General features: G+C 40.1%; 1 protein-coding gene across 1 annotated transcript in view; it reads left to right on the top strand.

Moving 5' to 3' along the window:
- Positions 1–230: 230 nt before the first annotated feature.
- Positions 231–27,600, top strand: part of LOC126245838 (U11/U12 small nuclear ribonucleoprotein 48 kDa protein-like) — a 70,729-nt gene continuing 43,359 nt past the window's right edge. The window contains exons 1-3 of the mRNA XM_049948348.1: positions 231–438; positions 10,768–10,936; positions 16,830–16,880. Coding sequence (XP_049804305.1) covers positions 313–438; positions 10,768–10,936; positions 16,830–16,880 — 346 coding nt within the window. The 5' untranslated portion in view covers positions 231–312. The remainder of the gene's footprint in view (positions 439–10,767; positions 10,937–16,829; positions 16,881–27,600) is intronic.

Raw genomic sequence — 27,600 nt, 5'->3', positions numbered from 1 at the left:
TTGGATTCAAGGTGTCAAGGCGAAGCCATCGTTACAGCACGAGAGCTACAAAACACAAAGAGGAATAACAATATGTAAGGGATTGCCAAAAATGTAAAAAACTATCGTTATTATTTCAGTGACAACCACAGTCTAGCATAAGACTGCGGTGACAAACCACGCAGCTTGGGTGGCATCTTTGGCACTGATTAAGATAGTGTTTAACGTACGGCTAATATCTATGGAAGTGTTTGTTTTCGTAAAGTGATGAGAGATAATGTAAATGTTTTGTTTCATAATTATTAAAGTGACATAGTATATTTCGCATGGAAAATGGAAGAGATACAAGAACGTGATAATCAGCTTGAAGATCTGCAGAAGTTCATTGACTCTTCAAATGAAAGTGTGAATAGTATTTTAGAAGCGTTAGAATGGGACAGGGATCATATACTTACGACGGTATGTTTATGAAGTACCTGAAATATCTAAGCAAACTTAACAGTGCACTCCCTAAGGAAACGACATTAGTAATATTTATGACGTTTGCATGCTAACATGCCCGAAATATACTGTAGTAGTACATTTGTACTGTTCGCAGTTTCATAGCCAAATTGGCCCCCTTTAAACCAAACATAGTCCTCCATCTTCGCCATAGATAAATAATTCGTAATTCATGATAACCGAAGATTTCATGAATGCTGGAAGGCGAGCCGGTTGTCACTGTCCTACGCTATCCATTTATGTAACTTACAAATGGGTGATTCTATGTGAAGGGTGCCTTTATACCAACAAATTATAATAGTTCGAAGTATTTGCAATTATAACTTTTCAACAGCAGAAGATCTCACAATCAAACAACTTATTTTTTTAAAAAATATCATTATTTTGTTTCTACATGTAGACATATTTCAACTTCACCTTTGTAGAACTGCTCGGTAAAGGGCATTTACAGTTTGTCAGTTGATTACCTTGACCACCTGCTCTTTTGTTTCTCTTTTGTTACCATGTGCCACACTGTGTGTTCATAAGTTGCTGAATTTTCAGTGAAATTTTGAAGCAAATAGAGTGATTTTTCCATGTCTACCGCAAATGAAAACTTAACAATCCTTTGTCACACTTGCAAGACAAACGTAATTTTATTTATGAATGAAAGTAATGTTGTTCACATGGTCAACATTTTTCTGTGACAATTTTTCTTTATAGTGCCACACTTTTGTGCTTAAGATTGTGTTGCATGTGTGACGCTACTTAACTCCATTATATTAACATTTATGTTTAAGTGTTACACATTGTGTGAATTAAGTAATTATTTCTGTATTTGATCTTTTACTGTGTAAACTATTTGACATTTTAAGAATGTCATGTGCCGAGAAATCGTGTTTAGAGAAAAACGTAAACATGATCCAGTGAAGTATGCAGAACATCGATCAAAAGAACATGAAAGGTTCAAATTACAGAGAATGAAAGAAAAACAAGCACTTTGAACTGATAGACGTTAAGCCTCAAGTGTGACCAGGACAGGATAAGACATCAGCAGCATGTAGAAAAGCTAAAATCATGAGGTAAGACAGACACAAGGAAATGTGAAACAATGGTAGCATTATTATTTGTTGACGAGGTACCAAAACTTACGAGAAAGCTGAATCTAGTTTGTAAATTCGAAAAGGGATGTAAAGTCTGAATGAAGAAAAAGGGCTAATGTGCTGCAGTTTTATCTGTGTGATGACATTAGCTGCACAGAACAAGTTAAAAATTATGTAGTTCCTCAAACTGAGAAGGAAGAACTGTTACAGAAACACAGAAAGATGATGACTATTGCTGAAGCCATTGAAGAGTTGCTCCATGACACACGAGTATTTAGATACCATGCAAACATGAATTTTTGGTGGAAAGTATGGGAAAAGAGTTACGAATATTTCCACACAGGATACAAGAATTAATAGTCATCCTTATATTTGACCATGAAGACTTTGAGAGCATGTCAGACAAGTAAAAAAGATACAATGGGAGCTCTATCCAAAATATTTCAGTGATGAAGAAACAATTCGTAATGAAATACAGTGGACTCAATGGAAAGATGTTGATGGACATCCACAAATTGTATTGGAAGCTGGATTTGTAGCTGAATGTGTGGAAGAAATACAGATGCAGTTGCCAGAATTCACAGGAAACTCTGCTGCTGTGAGCAAATTTGAAAATCAAAGAGCTCTCCGGCATCAGCAATAGAATGCTATTTTCACTAATTTTTTTCAGTTAAAATGTGGTATCGTCCACAATTATGCCATTATATGTGATGATTTGCCACATAGCAAATATTCTGTTGGGGCATTCCTTAAACCCTTCTTCAAGACCTGGAGGAAAAATGTGCAACCAATTCCATCTCTTTAAAGTTCATTATGTGATAACATCTGCTAAGGAACGGTGTTGAAAGTATCTGTAACCTCTGAAAAAAAAAGGAATCATTGACAATTTTGTAGTAGCAAAAAGTCAAAGAAGAAGATGCGAAGGAAAATTTCCCATCTAGCAAAGATACCATTAACATTAAGCCATGGGATTTTCTACTTTTTACATAGGATGCAGGGTTGTTTTGTAGAAGTGAAGGAATGTGAGGATGAAACTAACAAAGTTTTACTCAGCTATGTGCATTCCAGTGGGGAGTATTGGATTTGACTAGTAAATAAAGACAAGTCATGGGAAGACATGTCAGTAATTGTGAAGAAAGTCAAGCTTCTAATTTGATCAGTAACCAAGGCCAATTTGTGTTTTAGTAATAAATATACATTTGTGCACCTATTTTTCCCCCATTTTATATTGCATGTTTTGAATTGTATGAGTGTTTTTATGTTCATTTCTGTGGTAAATTCCCTTTCATTTCTCCCATTTCGTACAATGTACACACACACACACACACACACACACACACACACACACACACACACACACACACACCATTATCAAAATGGAATTTAATTATGGTATGCATGTTTTAGAGAAATTTCTATTCTTTTGTACTAAAAGTGAACACAGAATTTGCAACAAAACAGTATTTCACTCGATTTGATGTTGTTGTGGTCTTCAGGCCAGAGACTGGTTTGATGCATCTCACCATGCTACTCTATCCTGTGAAAGCTACTTCATTCTTAAGTAACTACTGCACCCTAAATCCTTCTGAATCTGCTTGGTGTCCCTCTACGATTTTTTCCCTCCACATTACCCTCCGGTACTAAATTGGTGATCCATTGATGCCTCAGAACATGTCCTACCAACCGATCCCTTCTTTTAGTCAAGTTGTGCCACAAATTCCTCTTCTCTCCAATTCTTTTCAGTACCTGCTCATTAGTTACATGATCTATCGATCTAATCTTCAGCATTCTTCTTTAGCACCACATTTCAGAAGCTTTATTCTCTTCTTGTTTAAACTATTTATTGTCCATGTTACACACCCATACATGGCTACACTCCATACAAATACTTTCAGAAATGACTTCCTGACACTTAAATCTATATTTGATGTTAAGAAATTTTTCTTCTTCAGAAATTCTTTTCTTGCCATTGCCAGTCTACATTTTATATCCTCCCTACTTCGGCCATTATCAGTTATTTTGCTCCCCAAATAGCAAAACTCATCTACTACTTTAAGTGTCTCATTTCATAATCTAATTCCCTCACCTGGTTTAATTTGACTACATTCCACTATACTCAGTTTGGTTTTGTTGATGTTCATCGTATGTCCTCCTTTCAAGACACTGTTATTCTGTTCAGCTCTTCCATGTCCTTTGCTGTCTCTGACAGAATCACAATGTCATTGGTAAACCTCAAAGTAGTTATTTCTTCTCCATGGATTTTAATTCCTACTCCACATTTTTCATTTGTTTCCTGTACTGCTTGCTTAGTGTATAGATTGAATGACATCAGGGACAGGCTTCTCAACCACTGCTTCCCTTTCGTGCCCCTCGACTCTTGTAACTGCCATCTGGTTTCTGTACAAATTGTAAATAGCCTTTCGCTCCCTAGATCTGACTCCTGCAACCTTCAGAATTTTAAGGAAAGTATTCCAATCAACATCGTCCAAAACTTTCTTTAAGTCTACAAATGCTAGAAGTGTAGGTTTGCCTTTACTTAATCTGTCTTCTAAGGTAAGTTGTAGGGTTAGTATTGCCTCACAAGTTCCAGCATTTCTACAGAATCCAAACTGATCTTTCCCAAGTCAGCGTCTACCAGTTTTTCCATTTGTCTCTAAAGAATTTGTTTCAGTATTTTGCAGATGTGACTTATTAAACTGATAGTTCAGTAATTGTGACACCTGTCAACAACTGCTTTCTTTGGGACTGGAATTATTATATTCTTCTTGAAGTGTAAGGGTATTTTGACCAGATGGTAGAGTTCTGTCAGGGCTGGCTCTCCCGAGGCTATCAGTAGTTCTAATGGAATATTGTCTACTCCCAGAACCCTGTTTTGACTTAGGTCTTCCAGTGCTCTGTCAGATTCTTCAGGCAGTATCATATCTCCCATTTCATCTTCACCTATGTCCTCTTCCATTTCCATAATATTGCCCTCAAGTACATCGCCCTTGTATAGACGCTCTCTATCCTTCCATCTTTCTGCTTTCCCTTCTTTGCTTGGAACTGGTTCTCCATTTGAGCTCTTGATATTCATACAATTGTTTCTCATTTCTCCAAAGGTCTCTTTAATTTTCCTGTAGGCAGTATCTATCTTACCCCTAGTGATATATGCCCCTACATCCTTACATTTGTCCTCTAGCCATCCCTGCTTAGCCATTTTGCACTTTCTGTCAATCTCATTTTTGAGATGTTTGTATTCCTTTTTGCCAGCTTCATTTACTGCATTTTATATTTTCTCCTTTCAACAATTAAATTCAATATCTCTACTGTAACCCAAAGATTTCTACTAGCGATGATCTTTTTACCTACTTTATCCTCTGCTACCTTCACTATTTCATCTCTCAAAGCTACCCTTCTTCTTCTACTGTATTTCCTTCCCCTGTTCTTGTCAATCATTCCCCAATCCTCCCTCTGAAACTCTCTACAACCTCTGGTTCTTTCAGTTTATCCAGGTCCCATCTCCTTAAATTCCCATCTTTTTCGCAGGTTCTTCAATTTTAATCTACAAATTATAACCAATAGATTGTGGTCAGAGTCCACATCTACCCTTGGAAATGCCTTACAATTTAAAACCTGGTTTCTAAATCTCCTTTTTACCATTATATAATCCATCTGAAACCTTCTAGTGTCCTTAGGTCTCATCCACATATACAACATTCTTTCATGATTCTTTAACCAAGTGTTAGGTATGATTAAGTGATGCTCTGTGCAAAATTCTACCACACAGTGTCCTCTTTCATTCCTTACACCGTGTTCGTATTCACCTACTACTTTTGCTTCTCTTCCTTTTCCTACAGTCACATTCCATTTTCCCGTGACTACTAAAGTTTAATCTCCCATAACTATCTGAATAATTTTTTTTATTCTACCATACAAGTCTTTAATCTCTTCATCAGCTGTGGAGCTAGTTGGCATATAAACTTGTACTACTGTGGTAGGCATGGGCTTCATTTCTATCTTGGCTACAATAATACATTCACTATGCTTTTCGTAGTAGCTTACCCGCACTCCTATTTTTTTATTCATTATTAAACCTACTCCTGCATTACACTTATTTGATTTTGTATTTATAATCCTGTATTCACCTGTCCAGAAGTCTTGTTCCTCCTGCCACCGAACTTCACTAATTCCCACTATATATAGCTTTAACCTATCCATTTCCCTTTTTAGATTTTCTAACCTACATGCCTGATTAAGGGATCTGACATTCCATACTCCGATCCATAGAACTCCAATTTTGTTTCGCCTGATAACAACGTCCTCCTGAGTTGTCCCCGCCCGGAGGTCCGAATGGGGGACTCTTTTACCTCCAGAATATTTTACCCAAGAGGACGCCGCCATCATTTAACCATACGGTAAAGCTGCGTGTCCTCGGGAATAGTTAGGGCTGTACTTTCCCCTTGCTTTCAGCCGTTTCCAGTACCAGCACAGCAAGTCCATTTTTATTAATGTTACAAGGCCAGATCAGTCAATCATCCAGACTGTTGCCCCTGCTGCTACTGAAAGGGCTGCTGCCCCTCCTCAGGAACCACATGTTTGTCTGACCTCTCAATAGATACCCCTCTGTTGTGGTTGCACTTACGGTACGGCTGTCTGTATTGCTGAGGCAAGCAAGCCTCCCCAACTACGGCTAGTTCCATGGTTGATGGGGGTATGGAAAATTGATGTGCCAGTTGTAATAAAATTTCTAGGGTCGACAGAAGCGTCCGATCCCACGCGTCGGCTTTGACCCGTGACGTAAGGGTGTTGTGGGTGACGTCATGACGGCGCGGAGTTTGGTTTGAGTGTGTCAGTCTCCAGTTCTGTTTTATCTTATTTTATTTACTTTTCTGATCTGTTCGTTCTATCTCGTGAGATTTTTTTTTTTAATTTAAAAACACTTATTACTTATTTTAATTATCTGTTTCCTCCAATTTCTGTTTTAGTTTATTATGTTTATCTTTCTGATCTGTTCGTTCTATCCCGTGAGATTTTTTTTTTTTTTTTTTTTTAAAGACGAAAAACACTAATCAGCTACTGAAGCATCTTTATCTTCTATGGGTTGCAGGGGTTACGACCCCTGGGGAGGTGGGTGGGTATTCATGCATGGCTGTCTTCACTTACACGTTGTAGCTACGTAAGGCGTCTAAATTTGTTTATATTTAGTTTGCCCCCCACCCAAAACACCCCATTTCCCGCGCTTGTCCCGTTAGTGTCATTAGGCGTCTTGTGGAAAGTGTGTGTGTGTGTGTGTGTTTTTGTTTTCACCATATTTGTGACATGATGGGTCAAAGCAGACGGGCGGGATCGGGCGCTTCCGTATTTCCAATTTCTACTTTCTGGAAAAGAAGTGTTTCCATTCATCACATTGCAAGAAAAATTTCAATTTTGTTTACATTGTCTGTGTTTGCCTTAACTTGTTCAAACTTCTTGCGTAAATTACTTAAGATACAGGCTACTACAATGTAAGCAATTAAAAATTTTAGCAGGTAAGTTGTGCTATCCATGATGCTTTTTGCAACTGCATTTTTGTCAAAATGTCGCACATCTAACCATGAAATGACCTTATTATGGCCCAGTCCTTTTACTCCAGTGATAAATTTCTTAGGAGAACCAATTGATAAACATTTCACCATATAGTATTTGAGTACTGCTGCTCTATAGTATCGTAATGAGATTTGCGTACTCAAGTATCATAAACTGTTTTATTTTGATTACGCCTGGTTACAGTAGCTAAGAATGCCTGTGTGCACTTATATAGTTGGGAAAGTTCTGGCAGAATATATAAAATTTAGTAGTAAAGGAGACCACTCACCATATAACAGAAGCTTGGAGTTTTTGAGAGGCAAACACAAAAGGGAACGAAAAATTTGCTAATTTTCTGAAGAAATACTTTGACAAAAGCTGACATACAAATACATATGCACATGTTCCCATTATTTAACAGACACTATATGTCTTCTGAATTTACTGTGTTTTAGTTTTTATGAAAAAGTTGCCATAAAATTGACAAAGCACGTTAAATGTGATACTGGGGGGATCAGTGTGTTATCACAACATATATTTGTATTCTTTAGCTGCACTAGCCCACACTCAGTTATCTCCTTCCAACCTAACATAAAATTCTGGCTAAGGAACAAATCACACTCTTATCACAACCAAAATTTCAGGACGGGTCCACTGTCACACTCCAACTCATTTCCATTCTTGACATTACACATCTTTAAATAATGAAAAGAGTAAACACACTGAATAGATAAGCAGTCTACAGGCACATGAAAGGATCACAGAGTTGCGGGATAGGAATGCACATTCATGCTTAGTGACAATTTCAGTCTTGTTCGTGTGCCTGTCCACTGCTCAACATCTCAATTGTGCAATGATTGCTTACCTTTTCTCTTTCCATTATTTGTATTCCACTTGAAAGTTTTCTAGTATTCTATTAACATTTCATACATTGTCCAACCAATATGAGCCATTGGTTTAAAGATGGGATGTAAATTGAACTAAATGCAGGAATTTACAGTGTGTCACATACAGGTAAGTTATAACAGGCTAATGGATACCCCTTTACCAACTCACAGACTGTCATCTTTTACCTAATCTAGACTTAAGATTGCACCACAAATCATTATGTTACTGCAACTAAGATATTGTATTCACATTTATTTGCTTTGCCAACTTACAACAAAATTGCCGCCTTTCAACCTATCTTATGCCAGTCTGTCACTACAGTCAACATTCCAAAAAAATCACATAGACGCAAAAGAGGGCCAGTGTTGTGTTCTATTCACGCTTCGTTTGTGTGTGTGTGTGTGTGTGTGTGTGTGTGTGTGTGTGTGTGTGTGTGTGTGTGTGTAGAGGGGTTGTAATAGTTTACTGCTTAATACATGGTGGACGAAATTTGTGTCACGAAATTTGAACCCTGGATAGCTTATGCCAGTAGGAACCAAAATTACTAATGTCATGTAGGTCGACAACATACAATTTTTAAACTACAGAAACTTGGCACCATGCGCTCCAATTGGCCACGGAATTGCTCTGTTGCCAGATGCTCTGGACAACGCATGACCGTGAATGCTTTGCCTGCTGGAGTTTGTGATATATCCAAGGTGACCTGCACGCTCAGTGGTAACGTGCTGGTCTTCCACCCCGGGGGGGCCTGGGGGCGAATCCTGATGGGGTCCTGACACATCCATTATAGTTTCATGATAAGACGTACCGGGAATCAACCTGTCAACAGCCATTAGTTTGCATACAGAAAGCCTTTTACAGATTGTGCTGGCCCTGAAAAGGGCCTTTTTTGTAGCTAGGACATTGTTTGCTTAAATCAGGTGCTCGAACTGGCGACCCTCTGACATGACACAAGCTTGTTAACATCGAATTTATTTTGCCGAATTCTTTCAAAGAGTCCTGGCATTACCCTGATGTGATTGGTGGCATGTTGAATGCTATCCATTAATTCCTTTTTGTTTCTTGATGGTCTGTGTCTGGATGTGTGAACTAGAACCTTGAAGAATCCCCACAGGAAAAAGTCTGGCTGCATGAGGTCTGGTGATCGCAGGGGCCATTGTCCTATGAGCACCTCTCCCAATTACCCCGCCGTTCAAGAGTCCATTTAAATATCTGCACACAGAATGACTGTTATGTGCGAGTGCCCCATCATGCTGCTACCACATGCGTAGCCATATGTCCAGGGGAACATCTTCTAGCAGGCTGGGTAGAGTTTCTTGCAAAAAGTGAGCCTAATTTGCCCCGGTAAGTTGAGGAGGTAGGTGGACCAGCCCAATCAGATGGTCACCCTTAATGCCTGCCCAAATGTTGAAAGAAAATCGTACCTGGTGTCTGTGGACATGTGTGACATGAGGATTTCCCCTTGCCCAGTAATGAACATTTTGAGTGTTGTAAAGGCCGTCCGAATGGGAGATGCACTCATCGGTAAACAACACAATGGTGGGAAGTCGGGATCTTGTGCAACACATCGCAGAAACCCTAGCCTCTGTTCATAGTTCACCACAGGATTTAGATCTTGGACTGGGTGAAAACTAAATGGATGCTGGCTGTCATCTCTCAAGACCTCCCAGACTAACTGATAGTGACCCCCTTGTCGTGTCCAAACACTTGAGTACTTCTCGTAGGTGCTTCCTCGAAGCACTCGAGAACAGATTCTTCAAGTGTAGCATCCTGTTGTGTTCAAGGTCTTTCAGCTTCACCATGATATACTGCTAATGAGCCTGTTTCCCCAAGTCACCGGTGAAGTGCTATGAGCGTTTGTGGGTGTGTGTGGCATCTTGCTGGGTACTGTTCCTCATAAAACCGTCGAGCTTCATGCGCATTACTGTCGGCTAGTCAATAAACAAAAACCATATCTTGTTCTTCTTCAAACAGATACTGTGCCGCCATGCTTACTGTATGACTAAATCGCAGGTGACGTGTGTGTGCTCCGAAGCGAAGCTTACGTGTGAATGCCTTGGATGTGAAGTGGAGACAAACAGCAAGACCTATTTGGCACATGTGCATATCATGTTGTGGGCAGTGACGGGGGGGGGGGGGGGGGGGGCTTTGTATGTGTGAACCGACAACTATAGCGCTGCCCATCAACCAACGAACAGCAACAGGGCAACCCCATGGCCAGTTGGAGCGCATGGCACCTAGTTTCTATAGTTTAAAAATTGTACATTGTCGACCTACACAACATTAGTAATTCTGGTTGCTACTGACATTAGCTATCCAGGGTTAAAATTTCATGACACAGTTTTTCTCCACCCTGTAGAATAGGCATACTGGCATACTTACACTAACAAACAAATAAGCACTGAGCAAAGACAGTTATATGCCCTCACATTTGTGTCACCTTATAAAATAGATAAAACACATTTGGGACTGCAGAGGTGTGTAGCAGAAAATAACTTTTCTGTACCTCCTTAATACTACGCAGTGTTGTGTATTTTAAGAACTATGAAAGTAAATGAGAATAAATCCATTTATGAATGATCCTCTAACTGATATTAAAACTGTTTTGAGGTTAATGTTTAGTGATTCTGCTGTTTGCAGTAACTACAGAAAGCAACTTTGAAACTGCACCATATCAGCAGTTTTTATTTTGTGCTTTCTTGTATATGTTACTCTCTAGTTTGGGAAAGGATGAATTGAATACCATCACAGTTTGTTTACTGACACTTTCCAGGACATTTCAAGCAGTATGGTGACTTGCCCAATAAGTAGCCAACACAGGGTACCAAGTGAAAGAATGTCCAAACATGTTACTCGTTGCAAGTGGAAAAATGAAGGGTACAGTGATGCAGATGTGCCATTGCCAGAAGTAACTGAGCACAACAGATCTACTATTGTTCTTGGTGAGTATAAGTGTTCTGAATTTTTTAATGTAGATGTACAGTATAAAGAAATCAAGTACAAATTGTTTTTCTGCACAAATGTGTGGTTATTATTAAAAGGAAGAAACCATTTTTAATGCAGCCATATTCTATAAATTAAAAGTGATATACAATTGTAGCTAACAGAGTACTGTACTATTGCATCTTATTATAAGGAATTTTTGTTGAAAAATGGCAACATTCAATAACATTTTTCTTTTTTTCCAATTAGTGTAGAGATGAAAAACAAGCTCACATATTTTGGATGTAATCAGAAGACCAAATAACTTCCAGTAGTAGTTACCCTTTTGTCTCCTTTCAGAACACATTTCTGATATATATAAACGAACATAAAATTGATGCATTTACTTTGGGCTTGACTGTTTTGATGGAGAATTTTTACGAAATGGCCTCTTTGATTAAATTTCGTTAGCTGTATTCAGTCGAAGGTAGAAGGCTCTCAGAAGTACGCGAAAGATGTCAGGGATGTATGTTTTATTCGAGTGCAGTACCTATATTTCTCACAGAATAAAATAAAATATTAAGTTTCAGAAGTTCTATGAAGATACTCTCCAGCGGAATAGAAAAATTCAACAGAAACTTGCTCAATTCAGTTTTAAACTCCAACACATTATTCATAAGAATTTAATATGGTCTGATAGATTACTGAGTACTTGTGTTCTGACAAAGCTTATGCCTTTTCCTACTAATAAACCAGCAGCAAAAAAATAATGTCTACTGCAAATGTTACTGAAGTACTGCACATTATTAAGTCTAAGTTGTGGATTTCTTTGAGTGACAATACAATCTGTCTGTGGTTCCCAAAACTAAACACTATCTACTCTTTACCTCTCTCCCTCTCCCTCCCTCCCTCTCCCTCCCTCCCTCCCTCCCTCCCTCTCTCTCCCCTCCCCCTCTCCCCCTCTCCCCCTCTCCCACTCCCTCTCCCTCCTCCCTCCCCCTCTCACCCAATCTGGAAAACTACTAGAGATACAAGATAAGGAATTGTACAGTGGAGTTAATTTTCCTCAAGTGAGAAAGTAAATTCCGATCATGGAGGTATTTCTTTTAGGTATCATTTTGATCACAATAACACTTATCTCAGTTGATAATGTGTCTGATTGCTTTATTTCACAATAACTGTTGTTTTGTTTCAATAGCTCTATTTGACGGTTCTGGAAATAACTTTTTGTACGCTTGTCAATCATATAATTTCTTTCACTCAGTGCTGGAATGATTCGAGACAAGGTTGCTCAAATCATTCAATTTTTCTTTTATTGGCATCTGTTTGCAGCTGCTTTGTATTCATATCAAGAAATTTCTTGCACTTCAGAGTGATATCCTTGTTTCATTAAGCTTTTGTATGATAAAACTGTTGTGCTCCTACTAGAATATCATTTTTCTTAGCAGACCAACTTTACTTTGAAATAATTCACTTGCATTAAGATGAGATGTAAGACGTAAGTTAGTTTGATAACACAGTTTGGTTTTTATTTCCAATTGCAGACATTTCAGAATTCTTCCAGAATCTTCACTGACTTGTGCCTTCAGAAAGAAGTGTGATATTATTTTGGATTCAATATTGTTCCCATCTTCATTACATTTCTCACAGTGTGCTCAAATACCCTGTCTTGTGGTAAGCAAGACTGTTGACACGGAAATTCCAATACCACACATACTACTAACCAGCCACCAAGTATCGCATTTGATGTAATGCCACCAAATTATACACTTTTTCACGCCCATATGCAAACTACGTATGCCCTGTTAGTACATAACAAAAGATAATAAATCCAAAGGTAATGACACAATACAGTGCCAATTTGTGTTGATGTAATTGATGTCACACAGTTGTAATATAAACCCTGTTTTAACTTAGTATGCAAAAGTGGACCAACTTGAAAGGATTTAATATAATGTTGTGGTCTTCTGTAAGGAGATGAGTTTGATGCACCACTTCTTGCTAGTCTACCCTGTGCAGATCTTTCCAACTCTGCTTACTACAGCACCCTGTATGCATTTGAACCTATTTGTAAGTAATGGTGAGTAATATTTACTCATTTGGATTAAGTACTTTCCATCATAAACTGGTCTGCATAATGTGCAAGCAGTGTATTCATAAATAATTTTAAATTTACCAATAAACTGAAACCTGCTCTTTATTTTACTGACAGTTGAACCTACCCAAGTGTTTCAACTCATGTCCTTGCATATTGCTGTTCCTTACATTTGTAAGACTATTTCTAATTATGTGTCACTAATCTTAATGTGAAATGATTTTAAGATCTTTGCATTCAGTGAAAACCATCTAATTATCTATAAGAAGCTCCACAAACTAAAATCCAGGTTGTTCATGATAAACAACTCTCCCCACCCCCCCCCCCACCCCCCACCCTCTCTCTCTCTCTCTCTCTCTCTCTCTCTCTCTCTCTATCTCTCTCCCTCCCCCTCTCCCTCTCATCTCAGCCAATAGTGCTGTGTTAAGGAAGGTATATGTAAATCTAAAATGCAAAAGGAATATTGTGATAATCCTCCATTCACTAATTCCTGTTGTTAGCTACCAGCTATTATCAGGCTATGGGCAATCTCTTTTTGTCTAACAACAATGCCACACATGGTAATGACTAAGCTCTGCAGAATTATTATGAGGATTGCCCAGAATGCAATGCACCACTTTTGTTTCCTCAGCTGAAAACTATGCTATGAATGCAAAATGGTACATATGTGTTATTTGAAGTCTCTGAGTGAGTGCCAAGTTTCCCTCACTTCCGGCAGATTGTGTTGCTGCAGGACAGTTTCAAAATGGTGTCTTTAGGTGATGTATGTTACACGCAACATTCCGTTGTTGAATTTCTCACTGCAGAGAAAGAAACTGTGGGGAATATTCACAAATGCTTGTGCAAAGTCTGTGGAGCTTCCGCTGTTGACAAAAGTACAGTTGGTAGCTGGGCACTGAAGGTGAGGTCATCAGAAAGCGGTGGTGATTTGCACAGTGAAGCACTGGCTCTGCCACCAGGACAAGGATTGGTACCGACAGGGCATACATGCTTTTGTTTCATACAGGAGGAGGGCCACAGAACGGGATGGAGATTATATGGAAAAATAGGGTGTGTAATAAAACACCATTCTTTCGTGTGTGTAATTCTCATTGAAGGAAAAATAATGTGGTGCATTACTTTCTGGGCAACCCTCGTACGATGAACTAATGTGAGCTTATAGCAAAACACTGCTAGCACACCAGTGTTACCTACAGAATTAACAAGGACAAACACTAGAATCCCAGTGCTGGCAATCATTTATTTTGTGTTCTCGTTTTGGTAATCTTCATATGTAATACAGTATAAATTTATTGAAGGTCAGATGGAATTATTACAATTCAGAGAGAACGATGTATGTGGTAGAACAGTGGTAGATAGACACCAAGCCTGGTTAAGGTATCAGAGTCATAAAACAGAAGAATCTCACAGATGAGGAAGGACGAAAAAGATCGGAAAGAATGAAAAATATTGGGCAATTCTGAAAGAAAACCTACTGAACAAGATGACCAGAAAATGACTGAGTGAAGTTGCAATGAGGCCGTAAAAGAAGAAGAATTCAGATCTTTTTGGTGTGCATGCAAATGAGAATTTTGAGCCACCTGGCAGCAATAACACTACTTGCTACATTGCTGTTTGTGAATGTTAAATCCTAAACGTGACTTTCCCTATTATGCGAACTTATTTGTGTAAACCTCAGAGGGCCTGAAAATAATGCATCTGATTGAATTTGCATTGTAAATTTGGTTTTGCTGGTAGGAAATTTTAACTTTGGAAATAGCTTTACTGCTATGAGCTAGGCTGGTTGTAAACTTCCATTAAAATAACAGTGCCTGTAGTTGTCAACTTACCATTTAATTAACATACTTTTCAGATATTGAAGCTTAAGTTCGTTTTGTATTTTCCTTTTTTTTTTTTTTTTTTCAATATTAATTCTTTGGTGTTTTTTCTGCTATGATAACAGGAGATATTATTTCAAACAAAATGTGTAACTTCTTGCAAATATTGCTTACACGTGTGGCATAGTATACTGAAGTCCTAAGTTGAAATGAGATTTCTTTTCACTTTGTCTCAATGATTCCCTAAAAGAGATGAATGAAAATATTTTTGATTTTAACGCAGTACTTCATCCATAACAAAGAAAAATTATATCTGCACTGTTTCAAACGCTATCTGGCCACTCTGTTTTTAGTGCTCAGCTTTTTATTACTTTTTCACAGTTGGATTATTCTTTGGAATCCACAGCTTGGTATAATTGACGTGTATTCCACAAGGTCTCACGCCCATTACTTTTGTTGCTCTGGGTGGAGTCAGAGATGGCATCTTATGCATCTCTCTTTTCTTGGTATCATCACTTATGAAATAGGAAAAAGAAAACCAAAGAATTACATATTTACGTAAACAATAAACATTACTTAAGTTTTATGCAGTTTCATTTCTGTGCTCATTTTAGTTAGAGTGAACATGACGCTGAAGCGGCCTTATGAAGCATAAAGAATGAAAATGGAACATTATGATGTGCAGAAGAAAAAGAGCATCATTTATGTGAAACAGGGGTGCTTCCTTAAATTACCTATGAGTTTTAGTTACCACTACTGACCCGTAGGATATATTTACCGAACTTCCAAATGGGAACCAACATGGAATAACTGAACTGTCAAGAACACATATTGAGCAAAGAATCACAATGGCCCACCCTCCCTTACCTCGTGCTGTTCATGAATGGTAGCACAGAAGGTCAAATGACCAGACTGACATACAGTTTTACAGTCGGGGTGCATGGGATAACCAAGAGAGTGCTCTTTCTGTCATACGAAATCACACCCCAGACTATAACTCCAAGTGTAGATTCAACGTATCCAGCACATAGACAGATTGGGTTCAGGTCCTCACCTGGCTTCCTCCTACGCAACACAAGGACATCACTGGCACTGAGGTGGAACCAGCTTTCATCAGAAAACACAACAGACCCCCACCCTGCCCTCCAGTGAACTCTCACTGGACTCCACAGAAGTTGCAAATAGTGGTGGTTCGGGGTCAGTGGAATGCACACTACAGGATTTCTGGCTTGTAGCTGTTCTCGAAGTAACTGATTTGTAACAGTTCTTTGCATCACTGTGATGCCAACTGCTGCTCAAATTGCTGTCACAGATTCACTGCAGTGCCCCAGAGCCCTATGCCAAACATGAGTCTTCCCTCTCGTTAGTGCCACTTGGCCGTCTGCAGCCCGGTCTCCTTACGACCATACATTCTTGTGACCACTGCTGCCAACAACATGTACAGTTTTCACATTCATACCAAGTCTTTGTGTGCTGCCACAGAATGAACATCCAGCTTCTCAGAAACCTGTGACATGACCTTATTAAAATATTTTGTCTATGTGTGATTCTTTCTCTCACCTTTGGAAATTGTACTTAAGAATTTTTAAATAATATTACATGTATGTTAACAGTATTTGGGTTTTGGCACTGTGTCATTCTTTCCAGAATCTTTAGATCCAGTGTTTCATCATTCTTGCTGAGGCTTTCCTCTGGAAACTGGCTTCACACTGTGATGCACTGTCAGAATTTCACATATTTAGAAAAAGACACTTCTTACATGTATTGCTGTAAAAGTTCATGATTGACTGGCTATTCAGTGACAATACTGTGATTGAAGAATTTTTAACTTTATGGACAGTGCCTGCAATAACCTATGTTCTCATAAAATTAAATAAATGTGCACTCAGATGAATGTTTTTACAAAATTTTTTCCAGGCCACTGAACACATTATTATTATTATTATTATTATTATCATCATCATCATCATCATTATTAGTTCATTTTTCTTAATATTTCAGATAAGCAGCGTCAGTTGTATCTTTTGAAACAAATAACTCCCAAATCAGAAGGTAAGAGATACAAAGTAACATTTTAATTTTTTCTCAAAAAATTGTAACCAGGCTTGTTTATTGATTAGTTGGCTAATCGATAAATTACATAGTCTTTATCTTATTAGAGGGAAATACTGTTACAGTAAAATGCAGTTTTAAGAAATGTATAGATGTTGGTCACTGTATGTCTGCTGTGCAAGAATGTAATTCTTTTTAAATGGTGTGGGTTATTAAAAGATGCTGCAGAGGTGCGAAAACCAAACTTATGTTTAGAACTGAAGTATATATTTAAGGTTATTTATTTCATGAAATATTGCAAGAAACTTTCAAACAAAGAATACGATTATTGTTGGTGAATGTGAATGGTGAAAATAAAATTAAAGATAAGAAGAAATTACAAAACATTTTCAAATCGTATGAGTCACAAGTTCTTAAGGTGTGTGTCCACTAGCAAGTAAACTTCTTCAAGTCACTTCCAGAAGCTACTAGAAGCTACTTCTGTAAGTTCTTCGACTTGGAAACGTCCCCAGCAAACCAACTTCCCAACGTTTCATCAAGTTCCAGAAGGAGCTTCCACAAGTTATTGGGAACCGTATCTTGCAGCTTGCAACTTGCCAGTTGCTAGAAGTTTTTCTCAAACTTTCAGAACTTCTGTGGATTCAATAGCAGTACAGAAATGTCAGTGTTGAAAAGGAGAAAGGCATAAAGGTGTGCCATGGAAGCCTTAAAATTTACAACTGGCCATAATAAGTCAAGGAAGTGTGAAATGGATTTATTGATTACTTTGTTTCACCAGAAGGGCAAGTAGAATACCAGTGCAGATGTCTTAAAATTTAACTGAATTTGTAATGTTAGTGTAAAAGTAATAAATAAATTTGCAGAAATCAAAGAGTAATTAGAAGACGATCTCTTGGTGCTATAGCTTGCTGCACATTTGTACCCTGTTCTTGAATATTTGATTGTACTATGGACAGAAGACGTTCAGAGCTTGCATAAAACATTCTCAGAAAGTTTTTAATCTGAGTGAAGTTTATTCAGTGGTTTCCAAATCTTCACCCAAACATTTCCTTTTTCTGACTTTGTTTTTCATCACAATTTTTCTTCAGTAATAGTAATAATGCGGGAATGCTTATCTGTTTCACAACTCAACTGTAGTGCAAACGCTTCTCTGAGTACTTGCAGCAAGTGCATGCAGAAGTTACTTGCTAGTGGACACAGACCTTGAGAGAGAGAGAGAGAGAGAGAGAGAGAGAGAGAGAGAGAGAAGAAATGAGGAGCTGAGTATGAAAGCACCATTGGTACACTGTGAATTCTGAGACAGTATGGACTGTGAGTGGGGCAAAATGTTAAAGTTTGGCATTAGGTGCAGACAAAAGTGTCAGCAATACATATAAACAGAGAGACTGAATAAAAAAGGTTTTCCTAGTGTTATTATTTTCAAATAAAAATAATCATGGAATCCATTACACATTCACGAGAAACAAAGCAAATTGCAAAAGATTTCAAGCATTTAAATAATGAGGTTAGATACAAAGCTGTAAGTGCCATTAGCATAGGTATGAATCATTTTCATGGCCTAATAATGAAACTACAGTGGTTGAAGCAAGATGGTTGCTACAAGTCACAATTTTAATTACTCAGACCTTTGGAAAAAGAAAATATTTATTGTAGGTTAAACAAGAAAAGGAAGATGAACTGTCTGTTAGACTGGAAGGAAATTACTATTGCAAACAAGAGCATTTAGAAAATGAAGCAGAAGCAGAGTTGAGCAGAAAAGGGAAGATAAATGATACAGTAAAGTAAAATAATTTTAAAAAATGGGTCTGAGATCAGTGGTTTGTTTTGATTTATTGAAAGAAAAAAAAGGATGGTGACAGAAAGAGAACAAGAGGAGAATAGGAAAAGAACACTGTTTGTATAAACAGGAAAGAGTAGAGGAAGAAATGGCACTAGGATAGGAAAAACTGAACAAAAAATTACCACTAGTAAAAGTGGAAAAAATGACAGAGAAATGTGATGGTAATGTTATGAAAATGATAGCCTGCCACCCACCATAAGCAGGATGCCGACAAGTCACAGTTAGTCACAATAAAAAGACTGCTAAACATCTAAGCTTTTGGCTGAAAGGCCTTCTTCAGAAACAGAAAGCACCCAAATGTGGCCTAGCCTGACCAACAAATTATCTGTTTCTAGTTGCAACCCCTCTGTACACAATGATCTGTAGCTGTTCACATTCTGTCAGTCCTTATCTCTCACCAACCTAGTCCTGCAAAAATATATAAATCAGGTACAAATATCCTTGCAATACCTCCTCTCCATCCATAAAACTCTCCAGCTCTGCAATCCCTAATTCCCTCATTCCATTTCCCAGATTGAAACTCTTATCCTCCAAGACATAGAGCAGCATGCACAACCCCACCTCAAAAACCTCTCCAACCTGTTCGTCTCCTACTCCCGCCATGGGTTACCATTATCCATCACCATAAGAGGAGCCCTCAAACCTCCACTGCATCCCCTCATAGCCGACAAGCCCTGCCTCACAGACCTACTACATTTACCACACCCTCGGAAACTACATCCCACCACCATACCGAATCTAGGACCTAAAAAGACCCAATCTACAGTCATGAATCTGACCTCCAAAAGCCTCTGTCCCACAGAAGTATAAGTGTTTTCCGAAGCCGTTACCTTTCAACCCGCTCCCATATTCAATCACAATGGACTTTTTAAAAGCTCTTCTTTTCTTCTCCCTGTCCTTACAATTGAAACAATTTTTTCCCACTAACCCAACCAATTGGACCCAATCCAAAATCAGTATTGAATCTTGATTCAGTTCACTCCTCTGCACAAACATGATCCATCCCCATTGCCCCCAAACCTTCCTCAGTTAACTTTCTAGAATTTGCTAACCTTGAATCTGGTCTCATCATCATTCCTGAAATCTCTCAACATGGGAACCAGCCTTACATCTGCAGAAAGAACTGCAGTCCACCACCTAAAAAATTATGCCAACCTGTAATCCCAACTGCCCCCTAAGGCTCCATCACTGAAGTTATGAACTGCAGGGATTACCTGGTGGAGGGACCCTGCTGGCTGCCAGATTCATCCATAAACTCAGCCACCCTGGACACCCCATTGTGACCAATTTCTGTGCCCTCACTGAGAGAATCTCTGCTCTCATTGATCAGCACCTTCAGCCTATTACCTGTAATCTATCCTATATAAAAGACACCAACCATTTCTACCACCAACTCTCCACAGTACCTGTTCCTTTAGCAGCCAGTACCAAGCTCTTAACTGTTGATGCCACCTCCTTCTACATATTGTTCAATAGTGGCAAGACTTGGATATTAACCCAGGGAATTTCTGGTATTGAACCACACCTTTCCCCATGCCCGACTGACTCCCGATCCTATGACCTCTTTCCTGGTCACCATGACCAGCTATATCCTCCCATACAGTTACTTCTTTGAAGGCATCACCTACAAACGAATCTGGGGTAAAGCAGTGGGCACTTACAAGGCACCATCCTGAAACTTTGTCCGAACGGGCCCTGGAAGACCCAACAGTACTGACCGACCGCCGTGTCATCCTCTGCTGATAGTGGTCACTGGATGTGGATATAGAGGGCATGCGCTCAGCACACCTCTCTCCCAGCCGTTGTTAGTTTTCGTGACCAGAGCTGCTACTCCTCGATCAAGTAGCTCCTCAATTTGTGCCATGAGGGCTGAATGCACCCTGCTTGCCAAAAGCACTCGGAAGACCAGACAGGTCACCCATCCAAGCGCTAGCTAAGCTTGACAGTGCTTAACTTCGGTGTTACCACCGCGGCAAGGCCGTTGACAACATGACGTCATCCTATGCCAACTTATTCATGGGACACCTAGAGGAATTCTTCCTGAACACCAAGAATAGCAAACTCTTCAACTGGTTCAGGTTGAATGGCAACATCTTCATGGGTTGAACAGAGGGTGAGAACACCCTGTCCACATTCCTCCACAACCTCAACACCTTTTCCTCCATTCGCTTCACCTGGTCCTCCTCAACCAAATAAGTCACATTCCCTACTGTTGACCTCCACGTCAAGGTTGGCTACATCAGTACCTGTATTCAGACCAGCCCTACCAACCACCAATAATATATCAGTTTCACAGCTGCCACCTATTCCATAGCAAGAAGTCCCTTCCATACGGTATAGCCACCTATGTTCATCGCATCCGTATTGGCAAGCAGTCCCTCTTCAAATGTACCAAGGGTCTCACTGAGGCCTTCACAGGCCGAAATTACCTTCCTGACCTCATTCAGAAACTGATCTCCTCCGTCCAGCCTCTCCAGTCAGCTACCACCTCACACATACACATCACCTGGCCATGAAGGAGCACTCCAGTTGTCACTCAGTGCCATCTAGGACTGGAGCAATTGAATCACATTCTTTGCCAGGATTTTGACTACATCTCCTCTTGCCCTGACATGAGGAATATGCTTTGTACTATCCTCCTCATCCCTCCCACAGTGGGATTCTTCCATCCACCAAACCTGCGTGGTATTCTTTTTCGTCCTGACTCTACCCCTGCTCCCAAACCCTTGCTTTATAGTAACATCCCTGTAATAGACCTAGATGCAGGAACTGTCCCATACACCTTCCCACCATCCGCTACTCAAGTCCGGTCACAGACACCAAAACCAGAGCTATCTGCAAAAGCAGCCGTGTGATTTACAAACAAAACTGCAACTACTGCACTGCTTTCTATGTGGGGATGACAATTAACAAACTGTGTGCCCACATGAATGACCGTCATCAAACTGTGACCAAGAGACAAATGGACCACCCAGTTGCTGATCATGCTGCCTAACACAATGTGCTCTACTTCAGTGACTGCTTCATTGTCTGTGCGATCTGGATCCTTCTTACCACTATGTGCTTTTCATAACTGCGCAGGTGGGATGCCTCCTGTTATGTGAGTGCAACCACTAGGCTTTTCCCCAGCTCTATTTCTCTCCTGTACCTTCTTCTTTTTCTGCTCCCATAGCAGCCCTATCCTGACTCCATCATGTTCCCTGCTTACTATCAGAGGCAGCACAACACCTTCCCCCACCCCTACCATCATCTCCTTCCCCCTCCCAATCCCACACTGCCTCCTTAGCACCACCACCACCAAATATTTAGCGGTCTTTTCTTTGTGCCTATGTGCTGTCTCAGTGCTGCCTCTGTGTTGTGAGTAGCAATCTGACCTTTTCATAATATTGTTGTTATTCCATCCTGAACTTTCCTAATAATGGAATATGTTAGAAAGTGACCTCTGTTAACATTCCATACTCTGGTAATGGGGGGATGTGTTGGGCCACAAAAAAGTATTTAAGTTTTGGTTGTCTTGCTGCAGTGTGTATAACATGACTAATAAATTGTCAGTAAGGTTTCCTTTCTTGGACCATTCATACATAGTAAAAGTTTGATGTTCCTGTAGTGTACAGTACATCGTGAGCTTCTCCAGTTTTCAGCCCTTGGTTTGGTCAATTTGGTACATAGGCCTCCCCAGCTTTCTCTGTCCTCCGACCGTTTTTCTCTCCCAACTCTGTCTTAGTGTTCTAGTCTTGTATTCACACAATCCTTCACTCCAACAATCCATCTGCCTCTTGGGCCTTTCTGTAGGTATCTTGCTCCCATTGTCATTTCGTGAGCCTATCTCAGTATCCTGCTTAAGTCAGGTGAGTACAATAGGTTGTATAGCACTTAGCAACCCCATCAGTCAAACAAATCAGTGACAGCTTGTACTGTACATACTTCAGCATTGTCCTGCAAAATGATGGTCAGGTCCTGCAGAAAGTGTCATCACTTCTGTCTCTAAGCTGGTCGTAGGTTGTGTTCCAAAAATGAACAGCATAAAGAAGGAAGTGGTGACACTTTCTGCAGGATCTGAACATCATTTTACAGGACAGTGTGTGGATGCAAACTGTTACTGATTTGTTTGACTGGTGGGGCTCCTAAGTGCTATACCATCTACTGGACTCCCCTGACTTAAGCCCTTGTGAGTTCAACTCGATTTCTAAACTGAAGGAAACACTTCATGGCTTCCGCTTCAGAACTGCTACAAATTCGTTGGGCAGTAGACCGTGCCGCTCGAACTGTCAACACAACTAGCACTAGCGACTTCCACATCGCTGGCAATGGGTAAAACTTTGAAACATGTATCTATTTTGTACGAGCTGTAAATAAATAGTTGCCAGTATTAAAGTGCCAACCCTCGTATTTCCTTTACTTTTCTCATAGTCAGCCTTCTATTTCTATTTTTCTGAAGGTATTCCTAGATTTTTCACACTACCATACACTTTCACAATGTCCAGGAACATCATTATTAAATCCTTGCCATATTTGTATTCTCTCTCTTGAAGCTGCCTTATGCTAGAAATTAACATTCTGATAAGAGTCGTTTGTTTTAGCATTTGCTTTGGTGTTCATTATGCTGTTTTTCTAGAAACCTGGGAAATCCCATTTAGGTCCAGCAGCTGGTATTGTAGACTAATTAGCCTTCACAAGTCACATTGTCCGGGATGCACCACATGGAGGCTAGTCGTTATCAGTATTTTATCTTATAATAAGTATGTACTGTACATATATCTTTTATCTCAAAATGTACCAGATGTAATCTGATGCTGTATTACTGATGTGATCTGATGCTCTATTTAAAGCCATACGAAATAAATAAATAAAACTAGAAATTAAGCTCCTCTGTCAACCAATATTGTTCCTCTTCCTCCTACTCCTACTCCTACTACTACTATCTACCATACTATCTTTTCCAGGATCTTCTCAAATACCAGGGCAGCATCACACATGAAAGCAACTCCCCTATAATTGTGACACAGTTTCCTGCAGTCCTTCTTAAAAACAGACACCAAGATTCCCCTTTCTCAGTCTTCAGGTGCCCTCTTCTCTTTCATTGGTGTTCTTATCACTTGATAGAACCACATCACTCCAATAGTGCCAGCTGCTCTCATAATCTCCACTCTTATACAACACAGTCCAGACACTTTTCTTCCTTTTGTGCCCTTTATCGCTTTGTCTGCTTTTGTCCACAATAGGTCCATCTTGACATTCTTACACCCCCAGGCTCCTCGTTTTCCTCTTTTATATTTCCATTGGGCTTTAATAACTCTTCAGATATATTTTTTCTGCATCTCCTTGATTTCCTATACATTCTCATTTCTTTTCTTCTGTATTGATCGTGCCAACATTTCCCATTATTATGCCTCCTGACATTTTCCATTATTATGCCTCTCTTCTTAGTCTTACCCTTTCTCTAGAGGACCTTTTTGCTCCCTTTGGTGTCCTCCGCTCTGACTGTGATCACCATGTAGGACTTCAGAAGGTATCAACTTGACATCTACATCCTCACACCTTTCTCTTTCCTTGCTTGTGTCTGCACAGGGTTGCCACAAGTTCTGGAAATCAGGGAATTTCAAACACATCAGGAAAATATCAAGGAAATTAAAAAAAAAAAAAAAACTTGAAAAATATCATTTTTGTCTCAGCAGATGAAATGATTTGTTTGCTGAGATGTCATTCATTGTCACTGGCTGGGCGCAGCTGGGTACATGAGCTCATGAGCTGCTTCCCTACCCCTTCATTCTTACTGCTTCTTCCCTTTCTACCACTCCCCTCAACTTGCATCCAGTGATACCGCCACTTCTTGATGCTAGCCTAACAACTGCTGACGAGAGTAGTAGTTTGTTTGGATCTGATTCTCAGATACTGCTGATTCAGCAGCTGGAGACACCTGTCATGTGTGCGTGAGTTGTTTCTGAATGATTGTGTGAAAGTGTTTGTGTGTTCTCATTTTCTGACAAAGGCTATGGCCAAAAATTTAGTTGTGAGAGTGTCATTGTCATTTCTATGTGCCTATCTGCAGCTCAGTGATCATCTTTACGGTGAGTTGCTACCTATCATCATTAGTATTGATTTTCAGAGAATTCGCACAAGTTATCTATAGCAGGGATTGATCTTTGCAGTCTTATTTCGTCAACTTGGTATCTGTGACATTTAAATAGCTGGTCACACCAGTGGGCTTCCATGATGGACCAAAACCATAGGCCTTTTCTATGGGTATCTCTAATGGATCAGGCCCGCCAATCTGAAGCCCATCATTTCCCACTGATGTGCAGGCCCTGTCCGTTGGATCTAGTCTCACTGATCTGCCTGCAGGCCAGGTCTGTTCGTGTGTGGCGTAATGCGGCAGATTTTCATGGTTTATCCATGGACTCAGGACTGTGGTGCTCCTTGGCAGGCAAGAGGCCACTGGCAATGGATTTCAGGAATTGCAACTGTCTCACAGCAAGAACATTGTACAGTGCGGCATTTTATAGACATTTTATTTATTCTAGCAATTTTGGCACTTTGAAAGTAGTTTATATATATATTAGAAAGTATGGATGATAAGATGAATAAAATTATGTCAGTCACTGGCAGTTTGGACACTGTGTACACACATATTTCGTGAAAGAAAAACCACATAATTCCTGTAAAATAATAGACATAACACAGTGGGCAATAACTGACTATAACAAACATAGTAGAACCAACATTTTATTGGCAGTCACGTATAGTGTTGGTTTACACAACTCTCTCATGCCTTATACACTTCTTTCAAGAGGCCTATTTTTTTTCTGAGGTTATTTCTGAAATCAGTGGAGCTATTTTAAATCTGTCTTGCGACTTCAATGAAATATTCCGGAGGTAAAATAGTCCCTCATTCGGATCTCTGAGCGGTGACTACACATGAGGATGTCGTCATCAGGAGAAAGAAAAATGGCATTCTATGGATTGGAACGTGGAATGTCAGACCCCTTAATCGGGCAGGTAGGTTAGAAAACTCTAATAACAAATCAAGCCAGTAGTGGATAAAATTACATACTTTCAAACATACAATAAGTCTCCCAAAGGATGAATACAATGGAAGATAACCTAGGTATTCTCTATGACAAGATTTGCTTCAATGAACACACAGGTGCTGACAGGACAAAGAGTGACAATCTTGATGAATAGGAGGAGACTTGATATTCTACGACAGTCAGAAACGAGGTGAAAGATAAAGAATGTATGGCACTGATCATTGGATATAAGCTGCACTGGAGTGGGAATGAGGAAGAAGGAAGCCACTGAATGGCAGTAGTAATGAGCATAGGATTGAAGAAAGCCACTGAATGGGGCGAATATGGGGCAGCCATGTCAGCTTTTCAAATAAAGGCCCAAGAAACAGGACTGTGCTGCAACATCTAGGAGCTGGTTGCCTAAATAAAATTCTGGATCAGGGTGTGCTATGAATTGACGACAAAAATGCAAAACCTGCATTTTGGAGGGAGAAAACTAGAAGCCATGGGAGACAGCCCACACAGAGGTCCGTCAGATGGTGCCGTGGAGCCAGCACTCAGCAAGCTCTACCAAGTGGGAGCTGCGTCGGATGCAAAAATCGTCGACATACAATGCCAGGGCAACCTGAGGGCCAACAGAGATTACAAGCCCATTGATGACTATGAGGAAGAATGTGACACTTAATACAGAACCCTGTGGGATACCGCTGTCCTGAATCTGGGATACCATTCTCCTGAATCCGAGGGATGCAACGTGAAGTGCCAACTGAACTCGGAAAAGCGGGTGGGATAAAAATTTGCAAATAAAAATCTGAAGGGGGCCACAAAAGCCCCAGTTTTGGAAGGTAACTAAAATGCGAAGGCACCAAGCCATGTCATATGCCTTATGTGGGTCACAGAAGACCGTGACAAGGTGCTGAAGTTAGTAAAACCCTGTCGGATTGCAGTTTCCAATTTGAGTAAATGGTGAGTTGGAGACTATCCTTCCTGGAAGCCACACTGATACAGGGACAAAAGGCCCTGAGATTCGAGTACCCAACAAAATCGGAAGATAACTATCCTCTCAAGCAGTTTACAAAGTGCGTTCATCAGGCTAATTGGGCAGTAGCTGTCAAGAGACATTGGGTTCTTCCCAGGCTTAAGGATGGGGATAACTATACTGTCTAACCATTGTGAGGGGAAGGCATCCGTGAGCCAAATGTGGTTGAAGACCCTGAGTAGATATTGCCTCTGTGTAATGTTCAAGTGTTGGATCATCTGGTTGTGGATGGAATCTGGGCCGGGGGCCTTGTCATGTGAAGAGGTAACAGCCTGCAAGAAGGGGGTCTGTTCAACTCCTGTGTTTTTGCTGCAGAAAAGATGGCAGGATAGGAAGAGGATGCCGATGTTGTCACAAAGTGTGTCACGAGGTGTTCTGCAAGGACCAATGGATCAGTAGATAGAGCACCTTGGAGGATAAGCCCCTGGGCAGTTGACTGTAGCTGGTGGCCCAGAAGGCTACAGAGCTTGGACCAAACCTGTGGCCTGTGGTGAAGAGCCAAATGTCCCCAGGGAGGAAACACTGCGCTCCCAGCATTCCTTTTTACTCCGCTTGATAAGGTATCAAGACCTAGCATGGAGACGCTTAAAAGTGAGGAAGTTGGTCTGTGAAGGGTGTTGTTTAAATCGCTGCAGTGCCCGTCAGCTGTCCTGGATAGCGACTGCTACATCCTTGGTCCACCACTGTACTGGTCGGTGATGAGTAGGGATATGGGGACAGTAGTGCCAGCAGCGTGAAGAATAGAGGCAGAGATGCCCTGCATGACTGCATCAATGCAATTACCAACACGGGGTGACCAACGTAGGTGAGCCACGAGAGCAGGGGAGGAGATTG

This window comes from Schistocerca nitens, chromosome 1, assembly GCF_023898315.1.
Source record: "Schistocerca nitens isolate TAMUIC-IGC-003100 chromosome 1, iqSchNite1.1, whole genome shotgun sequence".
NCBI lineage: Eukaryota > Metazoa > Arthropoda > Insecta > Orthoptera > Acrididae > Schistocerca > Schistocerca nitens.
The sequence above is the reverse complement of the archived record's forward strand: the minus strand, read 5'-3'. Positions and strand labels throughout refer to the sequence as shown.